This window comes from Serinus canaria, chromosome 6 (genome assembly GCF_022539315.1).
Source record: "Serinus canaria isolate serCan28SL12 chromosome 6, serCan2020, whole genome shotgun sequence".
Classification (NCBI taxonomy): Eukaryota; Metazoa; Chordata; class Aves; order Passeriformes; family Fringillidae; genus Serinus; species Serinus canaria.
Window position 1 is genome coordinate 3514088 of NC_066320.1, and position 23130 is coordinate 3537217.

Sequence of the window (23130 nt, forward strand, 5' to 3'; positions counted from 1 at the left end):
TATCTTCTGAAAAACCCTCTTTGCTCAGGAGTTTTCTCCCGAGAAGCTGAGAAATCTCAGAAAAGAATGAAAACAATAATTATCTGATTGCTTTGGAATGTGGCCTGGACATTGTTTAACCAACAGGTGAATGTCTGATTGCTTCCATGTGAATTGTTTTTAATGAATGACCAATCACAGCCAGCTGTGTCAGAGTTTCTGAGTCAGTCACGAGCTTTCATTGTCATTCTCGTGAAGCCTCCTGATGTATCCTTTCTTTTTCTTTAGTATAGTTTTAGTATAGCACTCATATAATATAATATGATCTAATATAGTATGATATAATATAGTACGATGAATACAATAGGAATATAATAGGAATATAATAGGAATATAATATAGGAAAATAATAGGAATATAATATAGGAATATAATATAATATAGTAAATATGATATGATATACTATTTAAAAACAATTCACACGGAACCAATCAAACAGTCACCTACTAGTAAACAATGTCCAGACCACATTCCAAATATATATCATATCAGCCTTCTGAGAACTTGGGAGTCAGATTCTCATCTCTTCCCTCACCCAGGGGATCCTCACAAACACCACAGGCCTGAGTCACCCTCGGGGCTCCTCATCCCAGAGGAGCTGCAGTCTCCACAACCCTTCCCACCTGCAGGAGTCTGCCTTCCTACAGCCTCTCAGCCCCCAGCCCGTGCTGCTTGTCCTCCCTGGTGGCACCTTTAGCTTCACTCCTGGTGGAACACACGGGTGGCTTTCCCAGGTTCTTCCCCCATTCCTCTCCTTGGGGACCTTTCCCTGTCCCCAAAAATCCGCGAGCCCGCGGCGCGCGCAAACCCCACGCGGCGAGGGAACCGCGGCTGCTGCTGCTGCTGCTGCCTTCACCTGTTTGGGTCATAGAAATCCATGGCTCTCTTGAGCTTGTTGTAGGCAGCCACTCGGAAGGGCAGGATCTCCACGGAGGTGAGCCCGGGGGCCATGCTCAGCACCTTCCCCCCGTGCGTGGGCTCGTACAGGTCCTGCCTGGTGTCGGGGTGCGGCATTCCCGCCGGGTCGCGCCCCACGATGTAGAAGTTGGCCCCCGCCACCATCCGGGCCCGGCAGTGCCACTGCACCTGCAGGGAGGGGACACTGAGGGCTGGGGGACGGGGTGTCCTTTCTCCCCAGCCCTCCACAGCCCAGGAGAGGATGGGAGCTGATGGAGCTGAGCTCTGCAGGGGATGCAGCAGCAGCAAGCACAGGCAAACCACACAGGGAGCCAAGAGTGAGGACACAGCTCCAGCCCCTTCCCAGGGTTTTCCAGGCATGCAGTGAGCACAGCCCCCATGGACAGGCTGCCTGCCTTGCCCTGCTGAGCAGCCAAGGGCTGCCTTACCTCCGTGGGGCCGGCGTAGAGCATGGGAGAGGGGAAGATGGCCACGATGGTGGACTTGGGGTCCAGGACTTGCTCCTCCAGCACGGCGGCGTGCTGCTTCATGCGCCACTCCAGAGGGACGTCGTCGTCCTTGGTCCAGCCCCCCAGGGGGTGCAGCAGGAGCACGGGGTTCTTGTAGCCCCTCTGCAGGAGCTGGCGCCGCGTGTCCTGCATCAGCAGCGCGTGCCCGTTGTGCACTGGGTTGCGCAGCTGGAAGGCGAAGACGGCGTCTGCAGGGGAGAGGTGGGGGGGTCACTGGGGTCACTGCCACGCTCTGGGCTTCCACAGAGTCATGAGACACCTGTGTGTGCCCTGTGTGCCATGACAGACCTGTGTATGCCATGACAGACCTGTGTGAGCCCTGTGTGCCATGACAGACCTGTGTATGCCATGACAGACCTGTGTGTGCCACGAGAGACCTGTGTGTGCCCTGTGTGCCATGACAGACCTGTGTGTGCCATGACAGACCTGTGTGAGCCATGACAGACCTGTGTGTGCCACGAGAGACCTGTGTGTGCCACGAGAGACCTGTGTGTGCCCCGTGTGCCATGAGTGACCTGTGTGTGCCATGAGAGACCTGTGTGTGCCCTGTGTGCCATGAGAGACCTGTGTGTGCCATGACAGATCTGTGTGTGCCCTGTGTGCCATGACAGACCTGTGTGTGCCATGACAGACCTGTGTGTGCCATGACAGATCTGTGTGTGCCCTGTGTGCCATGACAGACCTGTGTGTGCCCTGTCTCCACACAAACAAGGCCCTGAGTGTTTCACACACACACATTGCCCCGCCAAGGTTATTTTCCCTGCACTCCCTTGTTTGGGGCTGATTTCAGCCCTATCAGCTCTGCTGCAATGCTTGCAGTGGTCATCTGCACTGGTGTCTTACGTGATCTGTCACCTCCTCAAGCTCAGTGGCACCCTAAGCAAGGAGCCCTGTGACACCTGTGCCATGCCCTGAGTCCTCCTTTACTGCCCACCCTCCCAAACAGCCCCATTTTGGGAGCATCCAGAAGCCACTGGAAGTGCTGTGGGCTTGAGAGGAAGTCATGGATCACACCAAGGCCTTGTGGGGCAGGAAGAGCCCTGTCACTGGTGTCACCCAGGGCACTCACCAGCATTCATTTCCCTGAACTTCTGCTTGAGAGCCAGCGGGGTCAGGCGGTACTGGTCCAGCCCATCATTCCATGTGATCTTCTCCAGGACCTGCAGGTCTCCACCAACCAGCCAGTCTCCACTCTCCATCACCATCTGGGAATTACACACACCTTCAGTGCAAAGGGGACAGCACACTCCTCCCTCTCCCAGACTCCTTTGAAAAGTGTGAGACTCAACCCTGTTGAAGGATGACCTTCCCTTCTCCCATGTGGAAAACACCTTTGCAGTGACCACGTGAATGAATGTCCTGGGCAGCAAAACCTCACCAAGTGGGGCAGCAGCCACTCACTGCCCACCCAGCTGGGTGCTGGCCTCCCCTTGGGCACAATACCTTCCTCCAGCTCCCCCTTTGCTTTCCTGCTGGGAATACACAGGAGGAATGAGCCTGTTGCAAGGCACACACCTGCTGCTGATTAATTAAACCAGGCACTTTAAGGGAGGGGAAAGAACCAGCACAGCTGTAGCCCTTTTAAGCAGAAACTTCAAGTCACTCTGTGGAACCCAGAGCTCTCCCTTTCCCAAGGACAATGCTCCTTGTACTGCCACAGACTAAGTGGGAAGAGAGAAGCGGCAAAAACACACCAACCCTGCTGGCTGCCTGTAGGGAAAAGCCAAAAAATTCAGTCCTGCCTGCTCAGGCTGGGCTGGTAGCAACAAAATTCAGTCCTGCCTGCTGTGGATTGGCTGGTTCCCAGTGAGGAGCTGAACTGGAAGCACAGATAGGAAACCCATCACCCTCAAAACCTTGGAAAAATTCACTTTTCCATCCCTGGCCATGTTTTACCCCCAAGGCTGTGCTTCCCGTGGCAGGGAGGGGCAGGACCCACCTGTGTTGTATTGCACTAAATAGTTATTTAGTTATTTGCACTGGGTGTTTGGTAATTTGCACTGTTCATGTGATTTGTATCCTACCATCACACGATCTTCCCTTTTACCTCCTTAGCCTCAGTGTTGATGCTCTCCTCCTGCTTTGCCCCTCCTCACTTGTATCACATTGCCCCCTTCCTCTGAGCTCAAAATCCCCCAGGGAGAAGACCACTCCCTCTTTTTTCCACCTGGGGAGTCACCTGGATGACCTGGTGTTCTCCAGTCTAGGAAATTAAACAGCACTTAGTCCCTATGTGGAGCACCTCTTGTCCTACGTAAGATGGTGTAGGCTGGGGTCCACAGCTAGCTGGCTTGGAGCAAGCCACCATTCCTTACAGCTGGTGCCCAAAACCTTGCCAGAGCTCATTCTCCATGCCCTGGGCAGGTTTCAGCCCTGAGGACCCACCTGGATGTGGGGATGCCGGGGGCAGGTGGTGCCCCAGACGCGGGCGCAGCGCTCCTCCTTCCTGTGCGCGAAGAACTCGGGGCGGCGCAGCACGGCCAGCCGGCGGCCCTGGAAGCGGAGCGCCAGCGCCGCGCTGCCCTCCAGCCTCTGCTTGTCCTCTGCCGACAGCGGCAGCACGATGGGCACGCTCAGGTTCACCACGCCATCTGAGACACAGAGAGAGAGGGCTCAGCACCCTGCAGCTGCTGTGTGTCCTGCACTGACAGGGGCAGCACTCAGGTTCACCACACCATCTGAGACACAGAGAGAGGGCTCAGCACCCTGCAGCTGCTGTGTGTCCTGCACTGACAGGGGCAGCACTCAGGTTCACCACACCATCTGAGACACAGAGAGAAGGGGCTCAGCACCCTGCAGCTGCTGTGTGTCCTGCACTGACAGGGGCAGCACTCAGGTTCACCACGCCATCTGAGACACAGAGAGAGGGGTTCAGCACCCTGCAGTGTAGCACGCCCTGGTTCTGCAAGGGCCCCGTGGTGTGCAGAAGCCTAAAGACAGGAAATGCCAAGTCCCTTTTCTAGAAAGTCCCTTTTCTGCCTTTTGGAACCCCTGCTTATCTCTCTGTAAGCCTATAGGTCACTTTCCTTTAACCCTTGCCATTGGACCATTTCTGATCCCCCTGTACCCTATATAAAGGGCTGTTTTAGCCCAGTTGGGGCAGAAGAGCTGTCACTGGAACCCTTCTCAGAAGATTCAATAAAGACATCGCTGTGGAACTCCAAACGGCCTTCTCCTCTCCCTCCCTGAGTCTGCCTGCCTAGGCACCTAGCAAGCTGAAGGGCTGAAATCACAATGAGCTGCTAATCACTCAAGAGCTGATCTCAATTGCTGGGGACATCCCTGAACCCAGCAAAGGCTGATCTACTGGAGCTGCTGCTTGTCCTCTGCTGACAGGGGCAGCACGATGGGCACGCTCAGGTTCACCACACCATCTGAGACAGAGAGAGGGGCTCAGCACCCTGCAGCCTCTACGTGTCCTGTAGGGTGTCCTGGGGTGGCTTTATGGTGCTGGATTGTACCCCCTGTTTAGCAAAACCAAGGAATAGGTTTTGCACCTGTAAGATTAGTTCTGAGAGCAAAAGGAGGAGAAAAGGAGTGTGGAGTTTGTTAGGACAAACTGCGCTTGCTCCCCGCATCCTGCTCCTGCACTGTGTTACTGTATTTGCTGGGAATGTCCTGAGAAAGGCAGGAATGATGCACCTGACTCCATGTTCTCAGAAGGCTGATTTATTATTTATGGTACTGTATTATATTAAAGAATGCTATACTAAACTATACTAAAGAATACAGGAAGGATACAGAGAGAAGGCTAAAAAGACAATTATGAAAACTCCTGGCTCTTGCCAGAGGCCCAAGCACAGTTTGGCACTGATTGGCCAAGGAGTGAAAACAACTCCCAGCAGAATCCAATGGAACAATCACCTGTGGGTGAACAATCTCCAAACACATTCCACCTGTGAGCATAACTCAGGAGAAGCAATGAGATAAGAATTATTTTCCTTTTCTCTGAGGCTTCTCAGCTTCCCAGGAGAAAAATCCTGGGCAAAGGGATTTTATCAGAGAATGTGAATACCACAACTGTGTTGTCTGCAGCACAGACAGACAGCAGGACAGAGCTCTCCTTTGCTTTTAGTTAGTTTTTAGCTAGCTGAGGCAGAAAATTTCCCTGCACTGTGGTTTTACTTTTTCTTGGACCTGTTTGAACCTGCTCTGGACTGAGCACCCAGAAGAACACCTGCAGCTCCACCTGTGGCCCACCAGGCTGGGCATGGGCCATGGCATTTCCAGCACCAGAGGGACTGATAAGAGACTGGTGAGAGACTGATAAGAGACTGACTGAGCCAAGCCACAGCCCACAGAGGGGACTTTCTGAGTTTGCCATCTCTTCAGAACAGTGAGAGCTTCTATTGTTTAATATTGTTCATTTTTTGTGCTATTGTTCAATTTTTTTTTTTTGCCTGCTAAATAAACAGGGTTTTTTCCCACTTTTCTCCAAGGAAATATTTTCCTCAACCACCTGGGGAAGGGGCTGCTTGAATTTGCTTCCCAGAGGAACCTCTTTGGAGGTTTTCTCCCAGATTTGGCCTAAACCAGGACACAGGGACACCAGCAGCAGTGGGGATGCTCACAACCCTTGAAGGGGAGAGGTTGAACACCCTCCTGCATGGACAAGAATTGTAACCAGCCCTGGGAGCACAGGAAACAGAGGTTTTCATGGAAAATCAGTCATTGCAGCAGTTTTCTCTGCACTGCTAATAAAAGGTGGTGTTAGCAGAATATAAAAAAGCTCCTTGTCTAAGGGCCAGAGGTGTCTCCAGGATACCTGGAGCATCTCATAAGTTCCTGCACTCTCCCTTCCCCTGGTTCTTCTTCTTTAGCTGCTTGTGAAGGTGAAAAATTTAAATGTGCTGGCAAAATGCAGCCCTGGATAACTGAAAAATTTCAACGTGCTTGGAAAATGCCTTCCCCTCCAGGAGAACCACCTCTGTGGGGATGGCTCCAGGCTGCTGTTCCCTGGAGCACCCTATTCCCTGCACACCTCCTGGGCTGCCTCTTCCACCACATCCAGTTTTAATTTGTGGTTTTTTTCCTTGTCTGGGTTTTTTCCTGGCTATCTCTATGTTGCTATTCCTCCTTTACATCTCTGCACTGCCCATTTTTAATCTGTTTTCTCTGTCAGCCTGTAAGTGCACACCTAGTTTCTAATTTCAGTGTTGTCCCTCATAGCTTGAAACCATGTTGGTTTTAACCCAGCTCTCCCAATTTTCCAGTGTTCCACTGAGGTCCTCCCACTTCTCCTTGGATATTTGGATATTAACAATATTCCAATGTCAATACAAGAGAATTGGTCACTTCAATGGGTTTCCAGTCACAAACAAATCACTGATTCAATTCATTCTGATCTGACTGAAATCAGGTTGGACCCTTGAGAGTCTTAATTTGAGGATTTTGGCTATGATGTAGATTTTTACTTTAATTTTTATGAAAATATTTGCATTTACTTTAAATTCACGACTGGCTGTCATTCATCTGCCAGGCAGCAATTTACATGAATAATCATAATTATATTCACAGGGGATCCAATCAATATCAACTTCATACCTTTAAATCATATTAGTAATGATCAGTCAGTGAAGCCAGCACAGGGAAAAAAAAAAAATAAGCAGCATGATGAAACCAACAAATGCTGCTGAAAGCAAGGATCTTCAGGCTCCATTTCCAAGTGCAGGATGGAGAGGTAACAAAAGATCACTCCAGTGCAGGTAATTACAAAATTACACAACTGGGATCTTTGTGCAGACTGGTCCCTGGGACATGGGGTGTGTCAGGCCATGTCAAAACTGCCTGGATCTTAAATGGGACATGGCTGTAGTAATTTCATAGTAATTTCATAGTAATTTCAATGGGTTTTTTTTTTGATAAATCTCAAAAAATTACAGTCAAAAAGAATCTCCATGGAGGTAATTTGTGCAGAGCCTGAGAACAGTTCCATACATACCAGCTCCCAAGCGCCTCTTTCCTGGGAGAACACAAACATAATTAAGATAATTAACACTCAGGGGCACCTTACAGAAACCATTTCAAGACTCAAAGCATTTAAAAGCTCCTGCTGGCGTGGCCATGGTCCTACCACAGCCTCACGCTGAGTGTGATCCAACAGCTCCAGAGTCACTGTCACTGTCACCCCTCCTGGCAGAGTGCATTGCTGCACCCCCTTTCCTGGTGGTGGCCCTACTCAAAGCACATCACCCACCTGCTGGGGCATCCAGGAGGGATTTGCTGCTGGAACAAGTGTCCCCAAAAACCCACAGGAGCTGCCCAAACCATGAGGCAGCCCATGGCTCTGGGAAGAGCAGGCTCAAGCCTCTCCCGGGCAGTGCCACACCAGTGAGAGGGAGCCCTCCACCACTTCCCAAAGCTTCTCCAGGAGCAGCTGGTGTTCTCCCTCCCACTCAGATGTCACCCTGAGGGCCTGACCACACTGGTGCTGAGTTTGGAGAGCCCTGTGGAGACAGGATCTCCAGATGCTGCTGCCCTCTGCTACACAGAGCTTGCTCGGGAGAGCTCATCCCCCTGCAAAGCTGCTCTCTTCTCCTGCCCTTTGTCCCTGCTCCCCACAGAGCTCTGCAAAACCTGAACCCCTGCCCACAGAGCTCAGAGGAGATGTGCTATGGGATGCTGGCAGGTTTGGGGGGGCACCCCAAAACCAGATCTGCTCTGAGATGAGCCTCCAGCACAAAGTACGGGGCTCTGGAGCAACGTGGCCATCCCAGGGCACTCTGCGACCTCCCCAGGCACAACAGGCAGCTCAAAGACCACAGAGGAGGCTCTGATAACAGGGACATGTGCTTCAGAATGCTGTTTGCACACTGGGCAGGAGGTGAAAGGCTATGGAGTGTCTGGGAGCAGGGCCCCCATAGGCAGACACTCCCACAGTGCAAAGTGAGCAGTCCTGAGCTTCGCCTCTGTGCCCAAATCTGAGCAGCAGCACCAAATCTCTGCCCTGTGGGACCACGGGATTGTCTAGAAGGCTTGCAAGGTTCAAAGGGACTTGCTCACCCACATCCCAGATCCCTGAAGGCAGAGATCACTGCCAGGATCTACAAACCCCAGTGTGAGCACCCCACGTGCAGTTGAAGTCACAGCAACAGCATCCACAGCTGAGAAAGGTGGTGGAAACATCTGTGCCCCAGTCCCAGCTGTGGATGGGCATCACCTGAGCACTCTTTGCCTCTTCCAGGGATGAAGCACCTCTAGCAGGCTGCTAATGCATTGATAAATCAGATTTACTTCAAGCCAACATGCTGAAGAAGCAGGGAAATGGGGTGAGGGGCAAAACCAGGCTCTCCTCCTGTTTCCAAGAAGCAGCTGCCTTCTCCTCCCACCTCCAGCTGAGCCTGGCAGCCTCCCTGCTTCCTTGGCCTTGGGTTTGCATCTCCATTCCCAGCCTGGTACAGCCAAGCTCGACAAGAGCCACACAACAACTCCCGGAAGGTTTGAGCAGCACCCTGAGAGGTGTCAGAGCTGTGAGCCAGGGCTGTGGCCACAGCAGGGTGACCTTGGCCACCTTCAGGAGCGTGCCAGCAGGCAGGAGAGGAGGGCACAGGGGATCCATACCGTTGAGCAGGGTGCCAAAGTGCAGCACTTGCAGGTACTCAGCCTCCCGCATGAATCCTGTCAGAGGAGTGGCCCAGCCTTCGCTCAGCACCTGCACCCACTGCAGATCCAGCTGCAAAACAAACCCAGAGGGGTCACACTCCTGTCACACCCAGAGGTTGCTTTTCCTTCCCTTCTGCTGAAACAGCATTTCCACTTTGTTTTGCTTCACATACAGGACATTCATAAGGGGGAGAAGGACATGGGGGATGTAGCCTGGGGCTTTTAAAGCCAGACTCACACAGTTTCACAGCACAGCTTAGAATCCCAGGCTGGTTTGGGTTGGAAGGGAATTAAAGACCATTTATTCCTGCCATGGGCAGGGACACCTCCCACTGTCCCAGGCTGCTCCAAGCCCCGTCCAGCCTGGCCTTGGGCACTGCCAGGGATCCAGGGGCAGCCACACAGGCTCTGGGCATGCTGTGCCAGGGCCTACCAATATCCCACCAAACCCTCTGGCAGCTTGAAGTTGTGGGCTGTATGAGCACAGCAGAGGAGACTGACACCCTGCAGCACACAGAGGGGAGGCATGGCAGAAAACAGCTGAGGACCAGGATCCCACCTCAGCTCGCCATAAACCACAGCCAAAAAGGTCAGGGCCATCAGGAGAACACAGGCCCCTCTGGCAGCATCCTCCTGGAAGCTCCCACCCTTGGAGCAGCTAAGTGGTGTCAGAAGCTGTGTGTGACAATACCTTGGTGATCTCCAGGACTGGCAGCTGCTCTGCCTCAGCCCGGACACTGCTGAGCTTATCCTCAGGCACAAAGAGCTCCAGAACATCCTTGACTGAGCCCTGGGGCACGATGTTCTGAAAGACAGAGGCAGGCAGCGCTTGGAACACACTGTTTTTAAGGGGAACACCAAAAAGGCAGTGTCCCAAAGCTGCCAGTGCCACAGAAGTGACCCACCTGTGCCTGCAGGAGCTCCACGACCTGCTGGATGCACTCAGACACCGATGCAATGTTTGTTTTCAGCACCAGCTCGGGAGCTTCGGGTTTCTCGTACTCTGAGTCGATCCCCGTGAATCCTACGGACAATTAACCCCCAAATTAATTTCCTTTAATGGAATAATCAGTGCCTAAGAGCCAAGAACACTACACAAACAACCAGGGGGCATTCAACCATGCTGGGTACAGCAAGTGACACTTGTGACAGTGAGATTAGGGGAACAGAATCCTCTTGTGCACTACCAAGGGCCTTTAGACACCCACCCCTATTGTGGCACTGCCAGGACAAGGCATCCAAAGCTTTGGAAAGCAAAAGGCAAAATAAGATCTCACTCCTCCATACCTTTGATCTCTCCAGCTCTTGCTTTTTTGTACAGGCCCTTCACATCTCTGCTTTCACAAATATTTAGAGGAGCATCTACAAAGATTTCAAAGAAAGGAAGTCCAGCTGCCTCGTGGATTTTCCGTGCGTTTAGACGATCCTGTTAGAAGAAAGATGGGAAAAATCTGAATTGCAGCAAAAAGACCTCCCTGGATTTTGACACAAGTAAATTAATCTTTCTTATAGATTTGTTCAATGAGTTCTAATAAAGTTTTGCATCTCACTTCCCTCTTTTCTTTACAGATGCTTTAAAAAAAATTTGTAAAAATCTACAACTTGGATCTGTTTTTATCTTTTCCCATGCAAAACCTCAAGATCTTTTTGTTGGGCAGGACAGCAGAACATAAGATTGTGAATAATTATCTGCCCTATGTGAAAATGGTCAGACCTGACGATCTCAGAGGTCTTTTCCAACCTCAGTGATCCCTTGATTCTACGAAAAAAGGAACTGCTTGCATCACCCTGATAACAGCAGCCACAGAAGTGAAAATCGCAGTCAAATCTTCTTCCAAAAAAGCAGTGAGAGGTCTAGGACAGGCTGCTGCTTCTGTGACTCTTTTCTGAGGAGTTAATAGCAGGGAGATCTTAAGCTCCTCTTAGCTTTTCACCAAGGTGCAGCACTGAATTTATCCAGCGAGGCCGCTGCCCTCCAAACACCGACCGCGCGCGGTTGTGTGTCGGCAGCGTTCTACCAAGCATTTGTGCATTTAGCTCTGTGCTGCTTCTCTGACTCTTTTCTACCTCTGAGGAATTGACAGCAGGGAGATCTTAAGCTCCTCTTAGCTTTTCACCAAGGTGCAGCACTGAATTTATCCAGCAAGGCCACTGCCCTCCAAACATTGACAAATGCTTGGTAGAACGCTGCTGACATGACCGCGCGCGGTTGTGCGTCGGCAGCGTTCTACCAAGCATTTGTGCCTTTAGGAAACCCTCTCCACAAACCATCCTCATCATCTGAGGTGAAGCTGAGAAGAGAGCAGGACCTTCACAGCCTTACCTTGGTGAAGGGGGAGATGAAGCTGGTGATGCAGACGAGCCCCGCGTCGGCGAAGAGCCGCGCCACCTCGGCGATGCGCCGGATGTTCTCCTCGCGGTCCTGGGCCGAGAAGCCCAGGTTCTTGTTCAAGCCGTGCCGGACGTTGTCGCCGTCCAGGGAGTAGCAGGGGATGCCATGAGCCACCAGGTACTCCTCCAGAGCAAAGCCAATGGTTGTCTTGCCAGCTCCAGAAAGGCCTGGGGGAGGCAGAAAAGCGAGGGGTCAGGTTTGAGGTCAAGAGAGTGAAAACGAGTGACACCGGCAGCCAAACTCCTTCTGTCTGAAGTTCCCTACCTCAATCCTTCCTAAAGGAAGTTGGATTTGTCCTTCACAGATGAAGAATGAACCTTCACAGGTGAACCTTCACCTTCTCAGCCTTTCTTATTGGAGGGGTGGCATTAATGTCCTGAGAAAAGCATCTACAGCCCAGCCTCTCGTCAGGCCATGCTGTGTCCCAGGAAGCAGGGGAGGTTTGAAAGGATGCTGCTTCCTCCAGGTCTCTCCTCATCTTCCTCTTCCTCCCCCTGCTCCCACTGTCAAGAGCCAGCTGCTATCCCATTCTGAACCCAAGAAGGCTCTTGTTGCAGCCACGTGGAGTGGGACAGGCTCCAGCAGCAAAGGGCCCCCATCACCTCCTTCTCCAGGTGTATATTTCAAAGAATAATCATCAGCCAGGCAAGCTCAAACCTTCCAGACACAAGATTTTTGAGTAATACTCAAAAAAGGAAGGAAATTTCCTGGGGTTGGGCTTTTGGCTTCAGACACTACACAAAAGCAGATTGGGCACTTCAAAATTGAGGAGGAGAACAGAACAGAAACGTGCTTTAATCCAGCATCTACAACCTAAGGTGACAGGAAGGCCAATCAGAATGGCTTTACAAATCCTTCCAAGCATGTCCTTCAACATCCTCCAGCAGTCAAAGAAAATGCCAATATTTAACAAGCAAAGGAACAACTGGACAAATGGCAAAAGACAGACTTGTCTAAATATTAGAAACGAGAAATGCAATTGTCATTTCTGGCAGCCCCTAATCCCCAAACAATGAGTTTATACTTCAAGACAGAAGAGAAGGGCAACAAAACCAATGCAAGGGATTGCTTCCAGAGTGCCTCTGTGGCTGGGAGTGTTTATTCTCCAGACAAGGTGACTGCCTCGTGCTGTCTCAAACCCAGCAGACCTACACGTCCCAATGAACTTCCCACCGCTCCTGAATGAAAATATCCGCGTTTCGGACAGCCCCGGGTACGTTCCACTGCCAAAGACTGGCTGGATTGGAGCCAAGGCTTCCTCAGCTACACACTTGGGAACAACAAGTGCTACCCCGAGGGCCTCTGACATGTTCAAAGGAGCCTGAGAGCAGCTGGGAAATCCATAAAAACATTAGTTCTGGGCAGCAGCTGCCAGGGAGAACATCTTGCTGCGCCAGCACCGCGTGTCTGAGTTTCCCACGTGGGGATGTTTTGCAATTCCCGGCTCGCAGGGAGCGCTGACGTTCCCTGCAGATCCCAAATCCCCACCTGACATGGAGTTTCACAGGTGAGGCCAGGCTTTCACAGCCTGGCAGAAATACCTGTGAGCCAAACGGTGCAGCCTCGGAATCCTCCCCTGGTGCCCACGACTTGTCCTCTCTTACTCCTGCTGACATGGTGGGCTTGGTAAACCACGTTGGTGGATCCCTGAGAAAACAGAGCAGAACAAAGCACTTCTGTTACCTTGGCTGCTCTCAGGGCAAAAGGGAATCTCTGCTGGGACAAACAGATGGGAGAGAAATTCATTAATGAATGAGGTAGCACGGGCTGGTGGTTCACACGGCGAACTCTGGTGCTTTGGTGTGAGTTGGATTTCTGTCTCAGCAGCACAGACTCATTTTTTGGAGGCTCCCTGCCTCTGCTCAGGGTGTTTCTGGTGGTGATGCCTTCGTGCCAGCAGGGAGAAGGGAGAAGGTGACTCTGCCAGGTGACTGATCCCCCTTGAGGGCAGGCAGGACACAGAGCCTGGACAGAGACACCCTCCCTGCCTTCTCGACAGTTTCAAACACAGACAGCCTCAGCTATTATTTTAATCAGGCTTGCAAAACAAGAGTGACTTCAGGTGCTAATTTACTGGCTGTGTAACACAAGAACTGCAGCTGGGGCAGGAGCAGCCCCCAGCTGGGCACACATGGGATGGATGGGAGGCAGAGGAAACAGCCCCTGATGTGTCCCTGTGCATTCCCAAGCACAACGCTGAGCCAGAGGCCTGAATTTTGGTGCTTCCTAATTCTGGTGGCTCCTAACCTTGCTGACCCCAGAGTATCCACAGAGCTGCAGGTGAAACAGCCTGGCTGTGCCCTGCAGCTCCAGCAACAGCACCTCCACCAGGAATGTTCCACACGAAATATCCACAAGACCTTGTTCATTGAGAGGATGAAGTTCCCAACTGAGGCATGCAAGGGAAAGAACAAGGAGGGAACAAGGATATGAATATATCCGGGATACATATCCAGAGAGAGAGAAGAGAAAGTTGCATGGAGACCTCACAGAACTTTCCAGTATCTGAGGGTGCCTATGGGAAGCTGGAAAGGGACTGTTCATCAGAGTGACAGGACAAGGGGAGTGGGTTCAGACTGAAAGAAGGGAAATTCAGGGTAGTTATACAGAAGAAATCCTTCCCTGTGAGGTTGGGGATGGTGCCCAGAGCAGCTGTGGCTGCTCCTGGATCCCTGGCAGTGCCCGAGGCCAGGCTGGACAGGGCTTGGAGCAGCCTGGGACAGTGGAAGGTGTCCCTGCCCATGGCATGGGGTGGCACTGGATGGCTTTAAGGTCCCTTCCAACACAAACCAGTCTGTGCTTCTATAAAAAACCCAAAACATCTCTGGACCTGCCCCTGAAAAGGTGAGTGAATGCTCCACATCCTGTGACTCAGAGAATAAAAGATAAATAGCTCAAGACTTGGTTTCTGTGGTTTGTTCTGTTTTGTTGCTTTTTGTGGGCTTTTTTGTGGGGGATTGTCAAAAGTTTGACCATTTTAAGCTCTGAAAGGTGAGACAGCAGCACCATGGATTAATTTCCTCCCATCCCCAGGAGTTCAGGCTGTGTCCCACAGGAGATCAGCCACGATAACATCCATGCCTTGGGAAGATGCAGGATCTGGCACATTCCTACATGGCTGATGTAAGGAGATTGTTCTAAGTACAGGGTGCTGTGCCATAAATCTGCCCTGTGTGAGCATCTCAGAGCTGTTATTTTGCACACTGGCACCTTTGGGAGCTTGGGAAAGCACCACTGAGGGCATTTCTGCAATTCAGCAGCACTGTCACACCTCTCCCACCTGCTGGGAGCTCCAGATGTACCAAATCCCTCAGGTTTTTCTGCTCTCTTCATAAACTTCCCAGGAAACACTTCCCAACCCTGAGCAACTGGATGGCTGGGCTGGGAGCTTGCTTAGATGGGAATGGGAAAGACCAACTTCCCACCTCATCATCCACCAGCTAGGAATGGTTTGGGAAGCCAGAGCTGAAGTGTGGTGGGAAGGAGTGAAGGCACCAGGAAAACTGATCATTAATGGCCTGACAGCAAATCCTGGAGAGATTTTGCCTAGGAAGAGCACATCCTGCAGGATGGTTGGGAGGCAGAGAGAAGCAGTGGAGGGGGTTTAATCAGATGCAGGGCTGTCCTGCTGATTTGATTCTCGGGGTTTTAACCCTGCCACTGCAAATCAAACATATTTAAGTAGATAATCCAATCATCATCACAACATCAACACCTGGATGTTGGCCCCTAAAGCAGGGACAATTTAGGACACTGGTAAGTATGTCTTGGATTAGTCTGGATCAAGGAAATGAGGTTTGGGAGAGGAACTTCTGACTTATAATTCAGCTCCAAACAAGGCAATAAACATCCCAGCAGCATCTCCAAAGAAGGGCTGTGCATCCCCAGCCAGACAGATGGTTAAAGATGACACTGCCACACTCTCCCCACTCCTTGGAAATCTGCTGTTTGGCCCTGTGTGGATGAGCTCAGTGCTCAGCCCACCCTGCCTTACCTCATCCAGGAAATGAGAAAAAAACAAACACGTCGCTCCAAACCTTGGGCTGAGGCTGCAGCAGACCAAGAAACCAAACCCTGTTCTTGGCCTCACCTCCTACTGAACCCTTCCATGAGGCTGGCAAACAGGGGGACACCAAGATCTTGGCTGTCTTTAGGATCAGGCTTGACTGAGCTGCCTGTCAAGGGTCTCTTGGCTCAGTTTCCAAAGGGAAGAAGCTTTCCCCAGGATGCTGCCCTGCTGTGTGAAAGCAGGGTGCAGCCAGAGGCAGGAGGCTTCTCCTGAGATGTGACCTCTGAGAGAGGAGAGTCTTGCTGGAATTTAGGAACCACCAGTGTCCTCTGCTCTGAGAGCCACCATTGCTCAATTCACAGCATCCCAAAGAGTGACCTCAGCTCCTCCTGAGGTAATTGGCCCTGGAAAGGAGTAGCTGTGCTTGCCCACAGAAATTATGTGTGACAACTCAAGGAGATCTTATCAGGCAGCATCTTCTGCTCTCATCTGACAGTTAAAAGCATGAGGTCTGTGGGGCCTCTCCCAGACATCACTGATGCTTGCTGGGAGCAGAACCACTGCACTTTCAATAGAAAATGCACCAGACTTTATAATTCTAGACTTATGGAGGTGTTAAGGCTGGGAAAGACCTTTAAGATCATCAAGACCAACAATCAACTCAGCACCACCACTGTGCTCACCACTAAACATGTCCTCAAGGGCCACATCCACATGGTTTTTGAACACTTCCAGGGATGGTGATTTCACCACTTCCCTGAGCAGCCCATTCCAATGTTCTACAGCCTTTTTCACAAAAAAGTTTCCTAATATCCAATCTAAGCCTCCCCTGGCACAACCTGGGGCTGTTTTCTCTCCTCCTGTCCCTGTTCCCTGGGAGCACAGCCCAAGCCCTGCAGGCTCTTCCCCCTCCTGGCAGGGAGTTGTGCAGAGCCAGAAGTTCTCTCCTGAGCCTCCTTTGCTCCAGGCTGAGCCCCTTTCCCAGCTCCCTGAGCTGCTCCTCATCAGAACCCCTCCCCAGCTCTGTTGCCCTTTTGGGTTTAGGGCTGTCCCAACAAATTGCATGGATTATTTGCCATCTCTCAGTAGGAATTCCAGTATAAACTCTGGTCCTTAGGGCAGCACCTCCTCCTGCCTCCACATCCCCAGTTCTTCAACCAGCATCTCCATGGCTGCATCACGAGTGGGAGCAAGGCCAGAACCACCTGCAAGTGCCACGTTCCACAGCTGAGGGGTGGAAATGAAGGAAAGATGGGAGCTGAGCAGGACATCTGAGAGATCCCCTGAGTGCACACAACACCCCTGCCCAGCCACCCAGAGAAGGCAGAGCTCTGTGATGCTGCAGAAGGAGATGAGGCACCAGAAAGCCACGCTGGCCCATCAGATCCAAGCCCATGTCCTTATGGTGCCCTCAATTCAACCCTGCCTGCTGCAGCTGGCACAGACACGGCTCTGGAAGCTGTCCAGGAGCTGCAGCTCATGGCAGGCTGCAGCAGCAACCTGCTCTGGAGAGGGATTTCATTTCTCACTCCTGAAATCACGGCGAGGCTGAGCAGCACCGCGCTCACTCAGCACCAGCATCCAGCTGGCAGCACTCAGAGCCCCAGGGAAACCCTGACCCAACAGCCAGGGCAGGGTCAGGACTCCCCCAGCTGCCTTTTGATTTACAGGGCAAGCTCACAGCACCAGGAATATGAATCATTTTTTTCTCCAGTCAAGCGTTTCACACACGCCCTATTTCGGTACCGCAGCCTGGACATGTCTGCAGGAAGGAAAAATTAGAGCTAAATAAAAACAGAGGCTTTTGAACTGTTTGCAGCTGATCCTGTTTGCAAATAGTAGAAGGGGCTTTTAAAATGATGGAATGGTCAAGCAAGCCTTCACTCTCACAGGCAAGCAGTGGGATCAAGCACAGGGAGGGATTAATGGGGTGTCCTGTGCAGGGTCAGGAACAGGACTTGAAGATCCTTGTGGGTCCCCTCCAGCCCAGGAGATTCCGTGATTCTGAGTTTTAAGTCAAACACTTCCCTAAGCCTCAGGAGAGTGAGCTACTCTATCATTTAAAAAACCCTCCCAACTCCTGCCAGCATACTGAAAAAAAAAAAAATTAAAGTATTTGTTCCTACCAGTTGAATTTGATGTATAAAAATTACATTTATCAAAATTTTCCTTTAAAAATTATTTTCTTTTACCAGGGCTGCTGTGGCAAAAGGGTGATACTGTATCCATGAGCAGCCAGAGGGGAAAACCTTCTGTAAAAGAGTCATTTGCTGAAGAAGAGCAAAACTGATACTCCAAAGAAAAGGAGGAAGAGAGGGAAAACAGGGGTTTTGTCTGTGGGAGCAGAGATTTGATTACAATCACATGAAGAACAATGGAGAAACCTTGGCATCTCTCACACTCCAGCTCAGCTCCTGTAACCCAAACCCTATGGACTTTCCCCAGATATTCATTTACTGCTCTAAGGCAGAAAATGCTTCAAACCCAGCCCCATTCTTTCCCAAGGGAAAACCCCAGCAAGGAGGGAATTCTGCCTCTTTAACCCCTCAGGATGCAGGCCCAGAAGGGGAAGTGGGAACCTTGCAAGCATCTTTTGTACTGCCCACCACTTCCCCACTGCCCCCATGCTGGTGTCCCCACTGTGCCACCATCTCCCTGGTGTCCCCATTGTGCCACTGCCTCCCTGCTCCCATGCTGGTGTCCCTGCTCTGCCACCACCTTCCTGCTCCTATGCTGGTGTCCCCACTGTGCCACCATCTTCCTGGTGTCCCCACTGTGCCACCACCTTCCTGGTGTCCCCACTGTGCCACCACCTTCCTGCTCCTGTGCTGGTGTCCCCACTGTGCCACCACCTCCCTGGTGTCCTACTGTGCCACCACCTTCTGCTCCTATGCTAGTGTCCCTGCTGGTGCCACCACCTCCCTGGTGTCCCCACTGTGCCACCACCTTCCTGCTCCTATGCTAGTGTCCCTGCTGGTGCCACCACCTCCCTGGTGTCCCCACTGTGCCACCACCTTCCTGCTCCTATGCTAGTGTCCCTGCTGGTGCCACCACCTCCCTGGTGTCCTACTGTGCCACCACCTTCCTGCTCCTGTGCTGGTGTCCCCACTGTGCCACCACCTTCCTGCTCCTATGCTAGTGTCCCTGCTGGTGCCACCACCTTCCCAGTGACCCTGCTGTGCCACCACCATCCTGCTCCTGTGCTAGTGTCCCTGCTGGTGCCACCACCTCCCTGGTGTCTACTGTGCCACCACCTTCCTGCTCCCATGCTGGTGTCCCCACTGTGCCATCACATTCCTGCTCCCATACTGGTGTCCCTGCTCTGCCACCACCTTCCTGGTGTCCCTGCTGTGCCACCACCTCCCTGCTCCTATGCTGGTGTCCCCACTGTGCCACCACCTTCCTGCTCCCATACTGGTGTCCCTGCTGTGCCACCACCTCCCTGGTGTCCCTGCTGTGCCATCACCTCCCTGGTGTCCCCACTGTGCCACCACCTTCCTGCTCCCCTCTGTTGTCCCCTTGTTCCCTGCCCAGGGGCTGAGCCTCCTTTCCCTGGAGGTGACAGGACCTGTGTTTTCTCTCCAGGCTGAGCTGGGCAGTGACACTGCTGTGTCCCCCCAGCCCTGCTGGGGCTGAGGGGCTGCCAGCCCTGCCAGTTCCAGGCAGGATGCTGGACTGGATCCTTTTCTGCAGCCTGTGCTCTGAGTAAAACCCAGAGCTCAGGCTCAGCTCTGCTTGGCACTCTCTGCCTGCTCCTTTGGCATCGCCCCCAGGGCCCTGCCAGGAACGTAGCACACAAAACCTCAAGGAGAGCAGCAGAGCCATCCCAGTGCCCCAAAACAAGCAGCCTTTCAGCCTGGAGACAGGCAGCTGCAGATGCCAAACCTCACCAACACAAGATTTTCAAGCTGCTGTTCAGCTGAAGCTGTGTTTTCTTAAGCCACAAGAATTTCTGAGCTCCTAGCGAGACCTTATTTGCTGATGGCAGCTCAAATATTTTTTCTCTTGGCATAAATTCACACAGCTTGGGTTGTCACAATCAAGTTTTATACAATACTGGCACACAAAAAAAGAGAAGAAGATCAACAAAATCAGGCTCATGTTCCAGTAACTCCCCAAATCAGATGCTGATTTCTACACTGTGAGTCCAAATCAGCAGCTGGGGACTGAAATCTGCCTCTCTGAGGGCTCCCAGCTCAGGCCTTTCCTTATCTTGGAATGAAGTGATGTCACTACTCTCATTTCCTCGATGCAGAAAAGCCAGTGACTCATCCTGTGCTCCTACATTTTTGGGATAGACTTGTAAGGCCAGGACAGATGTTAGAAAAACAAATCTCCCCGTTTTCATTCCTGAAACCTCAAGGGACAGCTGCAGGGACAACAAATATTTAACAAACAAAGCATTTTCTCAAAAAGAACAATTTAAACACGAAACCCCTCCATGGTGGCCCAAAGTTTAATATTCAGAGCAGCTCTGCTGAGTGATCTCCCCCAGCTGAACCCACCTGGGCAGGTGGGCCCCTGCCCCTTTTGCAAACAGTGGGTTTGACATTGCAGAAGAACTTGCCTTGGTTTGATGCCTGCCAGGAAAACCACCCAGATCACAAGGCCCTGCTTCTCTGCCTTCTCCTGGAGAAAAAGATCAGGCTACAGAAATGGGAAACTGAGTATCAGTCCCTCAGATTGCAGGAGCAAGGGGAAAAGAGGGCAAAGGTACAGATTCTGACTACACATTAACTTCAGTATCAAAAAGATTTCCAGGGAGGAATTGTATCCACATGTAAATAATTTTTTTTTCCCTCCCTAAATAGGAGATTCAAGAATTTAATTTGTGGGTTGTGGTTCTCTATGGTAAATATGGCACTGTACATGTCCCACCTCCTGCTGTGGCAGGACAGGCACCCTAAACCTGAGAACAAGTCTCAATGAAAAGGGGATAAAATACCCCCTTTTACCATGCCCAGCATATCCCTCTCAGGAAAGAAATCCTCTGTCTTTAGAGAAGCTCCAGGGGTTTCACAAGCAGCAGGAGCTACAGAGGATCTGTGTTTCCAGCAGCTCCATCAGGTTTTAAAATGCATCTATTTCTGATTCCAGGGCAGGGAAGGGAGCTGGGGAAGGGGCTGGAGCCCCAGGAGGGGCTGAGGGAGCTGGGAAAGGGGCTGAGCCTGGAGCAAAGGAGGCTCAGGGGGGACCTTGTGGCTCTGCACAACTCCCTGCCAGGAGGGGACAGCCAGGGGGGGTCGGGCTGTGCTGCCAGGGAACAGGGACAGGACAAGGGGAAAGGGGCTCAGGCTGGGCCAGGGGAGGCTCAGCTTGGACAGCAGCAGGAATTTCTGCATGGAAAGGGTGCTCAGGCCTTGGCAGGGGCTGCCCAGGGAGCTTTGCAGTGCCCATCCCTGGAGGTGTCCCAGCAAGGGCTGGAGGTGGCACTCAGTGCTCTGGGCTGGGCACAAGGTGGGCACTGGGCACAGCTGGCACTCCATGGGCTGGCAGGGATTTTCCAGCCTCAGGAACCCTGGGATTCTTTAAAAGAACTCATTCTTCTGTGAGGCTTCTCCTCTGCAGGACCTGGTGGCAGCCTGAAGAAAGGGAAAAGCTGGACTCCAGTCCAGGCTGGTGAGCTCCCAGTGTGTGGCACACGGTGCCTCTCCGTGCCTCAGGCTGGGGTCAGTGGTCACCAGCAGGCCACAGGACACCTCTGTCCATCTCAGCTCCTTTTTTAGGGTTTTCAAAGTGCAAAAGCAGCAGCAGGAAGGAGCTCAGGGGAGCTGGGCCAGAAGCACCACACAGGACACGGTTAAATGGGGGAACTTTGCCTGGAGGGCCAAAAGTTCACTAGGCTGGAAAAAACCATGATGAAGAATTCATGGAAGGAAAGTTCATCAAGGACTATCAGGAGGAAAGGCACAGCCTCTGATATCTCAGGTTGTAAATCAGTGGAAAAGGGGACAATACACTGGTGTCCCAGCCATCAACTCTTTCCTGGCTGGCAGTGGGAATGGGAGACAAGGCCAGATCTCCCCCTCACTCAGCACCTCCTCAGTCCCCTCAGAATTCCTGCTGGATGGAGACAAGGCTGTTTTCACTGCTGCACCACTGAATGTGCTGCTCTAGCTGCAGGAGACAAGTGCAAGTTGAGGATCAGGAGGATGAAGTTTTCTTGCCCCATCTCCCTGTGCATCTGAGCCCTACGAGCTGCAAGATGGGTTTTTAATGTGTGAGTGCACACAGGGTTACCTAGAGCCTGGCCTGAGTCAGCTCCAAGGATGTTGGACCCTTCCTGAACGAGTGGCTGCTCAGCATTTCCCCCACCCCTCTCTAAAGCAGGAGTAGGCACAGCCCTTGGTCATTCCACGCTGCTCACAGGCTGGCCCAAGGACACTTCCACATTTTCCTTGGAGATTATTGTTGTTAATTGGCACCTCAAAAGTTCTTGCAAACTCCCAGCATCTCTCAGAGGGCGGCATCACCCCCACTTTTACAACCCCAGAAGGGTAGTGGTGAACAAGACCAGCAGCAGATGAACTTTAGCTCCCACAATATTCAAGACATGAAAATGACCTCTGTTTGAAGAGCAGCTCCTCTGCACCTCTGAGAGCTCCACACCCCTCACACCCACCCCCAGGGTCTCAGATCAGCTTTCCAGAGATGCAGTGAGCATTTCCAGGGATGCAGTGAGCTGCCCCAGCCATGGCTGGGGGTGCTCATCATGCCCAGCTCAGAACCCCCTGCAAAAAAACCCTCCTCTAAAATGACTTTTTCCCCCTCTTCCCACGCTCACTGGCAACACAGCCTAATGATCTTCCCATCAGAAGGGCTGGGCAGGCCTGAATGCTGACCTCCCACCCAAGCACACTTTTTGCACCACAGTGGGAAGCTAAAATACAGTTTGATATAGAAGAAAACATTTTGTTCTGCCAGGGAGGCCACGAAGACCTCCAGGTCAGAAAGTCTTGGGAATGTAGGTGCAGATGGTTGTTTTCCAGCAATGCACAGAAAAAGCTCATCTCAACAAGCCACCAAGTGCTGCAGCTGACAGAAAATCAAATCAAATCCGTGTAAAACAACTCCTTCCTCAAGCTTTGCTCTCCCAAACACACTTTGGCACCCACCCAGCAGACAAAGCATTTGACACATGGAGCTGTAACCGAGCCAAGCTGTGAGCAAAGACCACTCTGGGAGGGACAGGAGGCAGAGCCAGCAAGGAACTACCAGCCCCACAGGCAAGTCCCAACCTCCCAGCATCCCGTGGCATGACGCACAGGCAGGGCTTCCTTGCATCCCTCCTTTTGTTAATGATACACTCTGTGTAAATTTTCACTTGGAAATGATTAAGCTGTGAACCCATTAAGGAGCTATTTCTCACTGCCTTCAGCTGTGACACCCCGCTCATGATAGCAGCAAATTCATAAATGGCAGCCTGCATTACACAGCCTTTTTCTTAATGGATTTTTGAGAAGCAAAGTGTGACCAAAGTACAAGTTCAAGCATTCACACAGGCTCTGCGTGCCCTTTATCTTTTGGGAGCACCTACAGCTCTGAGTTTCTCTAAAACACCTGGTTTCAGATAGGCAAGGGCTTGTCATTTCTAAAGGCACCCTCCAGGATCAACATCAGCCCAGTTCAAATAATAATAATTAAAAATAAAAAAGAAAAAA

At 51.8% G+C, this 23130-nt stretch overlaps 1 protein-coding gene across 1 annotated transcript in view; it reads right to left on the reverse strand.

Annotated features, from left to right (window-relative positions):
- Positions 1–23130, reverse strand: part of PAPSS2 (3'-phosphoadenosine 5'-phosphosulfate synthase 2) — a 30910-nt gene that overhangs the window by 3831 nt on the left and 3949 nt on the right. The window contains exons 2-11 of the mRNA XM_018911122.3: positions 13002–13107; positions 11392–11627; positions 10356–10494; positions 9974–10092; positions 9760–9873; positions 9027–9138; positions 3852–4057; positions 2536–2671; positions 1386–1654; positions 896–1125 (exon numbers count right to left, since the gene is read on the reverse strand). Of these exons, the coding sequence (XP_018766667.1) occupies positions 896–1125; positions 1386–1654; positions 2536–2671; positions 3852–4057; positions 9027–9138; positions 9760–9873; positions 9974–10092; positions 10356–10494; positions 11392–11627; positions 13002–13107 (1667 nt within the window). The remainder of the gene's footprint in view (positions 1–895; positions 1126–1385; positions 1655–2535; positions 2672–3851; positions 4058–9026; positions 9139–9759; positions 9874–9973; positions 10093–10355; positions 10495–11391; positions 11628–13001; positions 13108–23130) is intronic.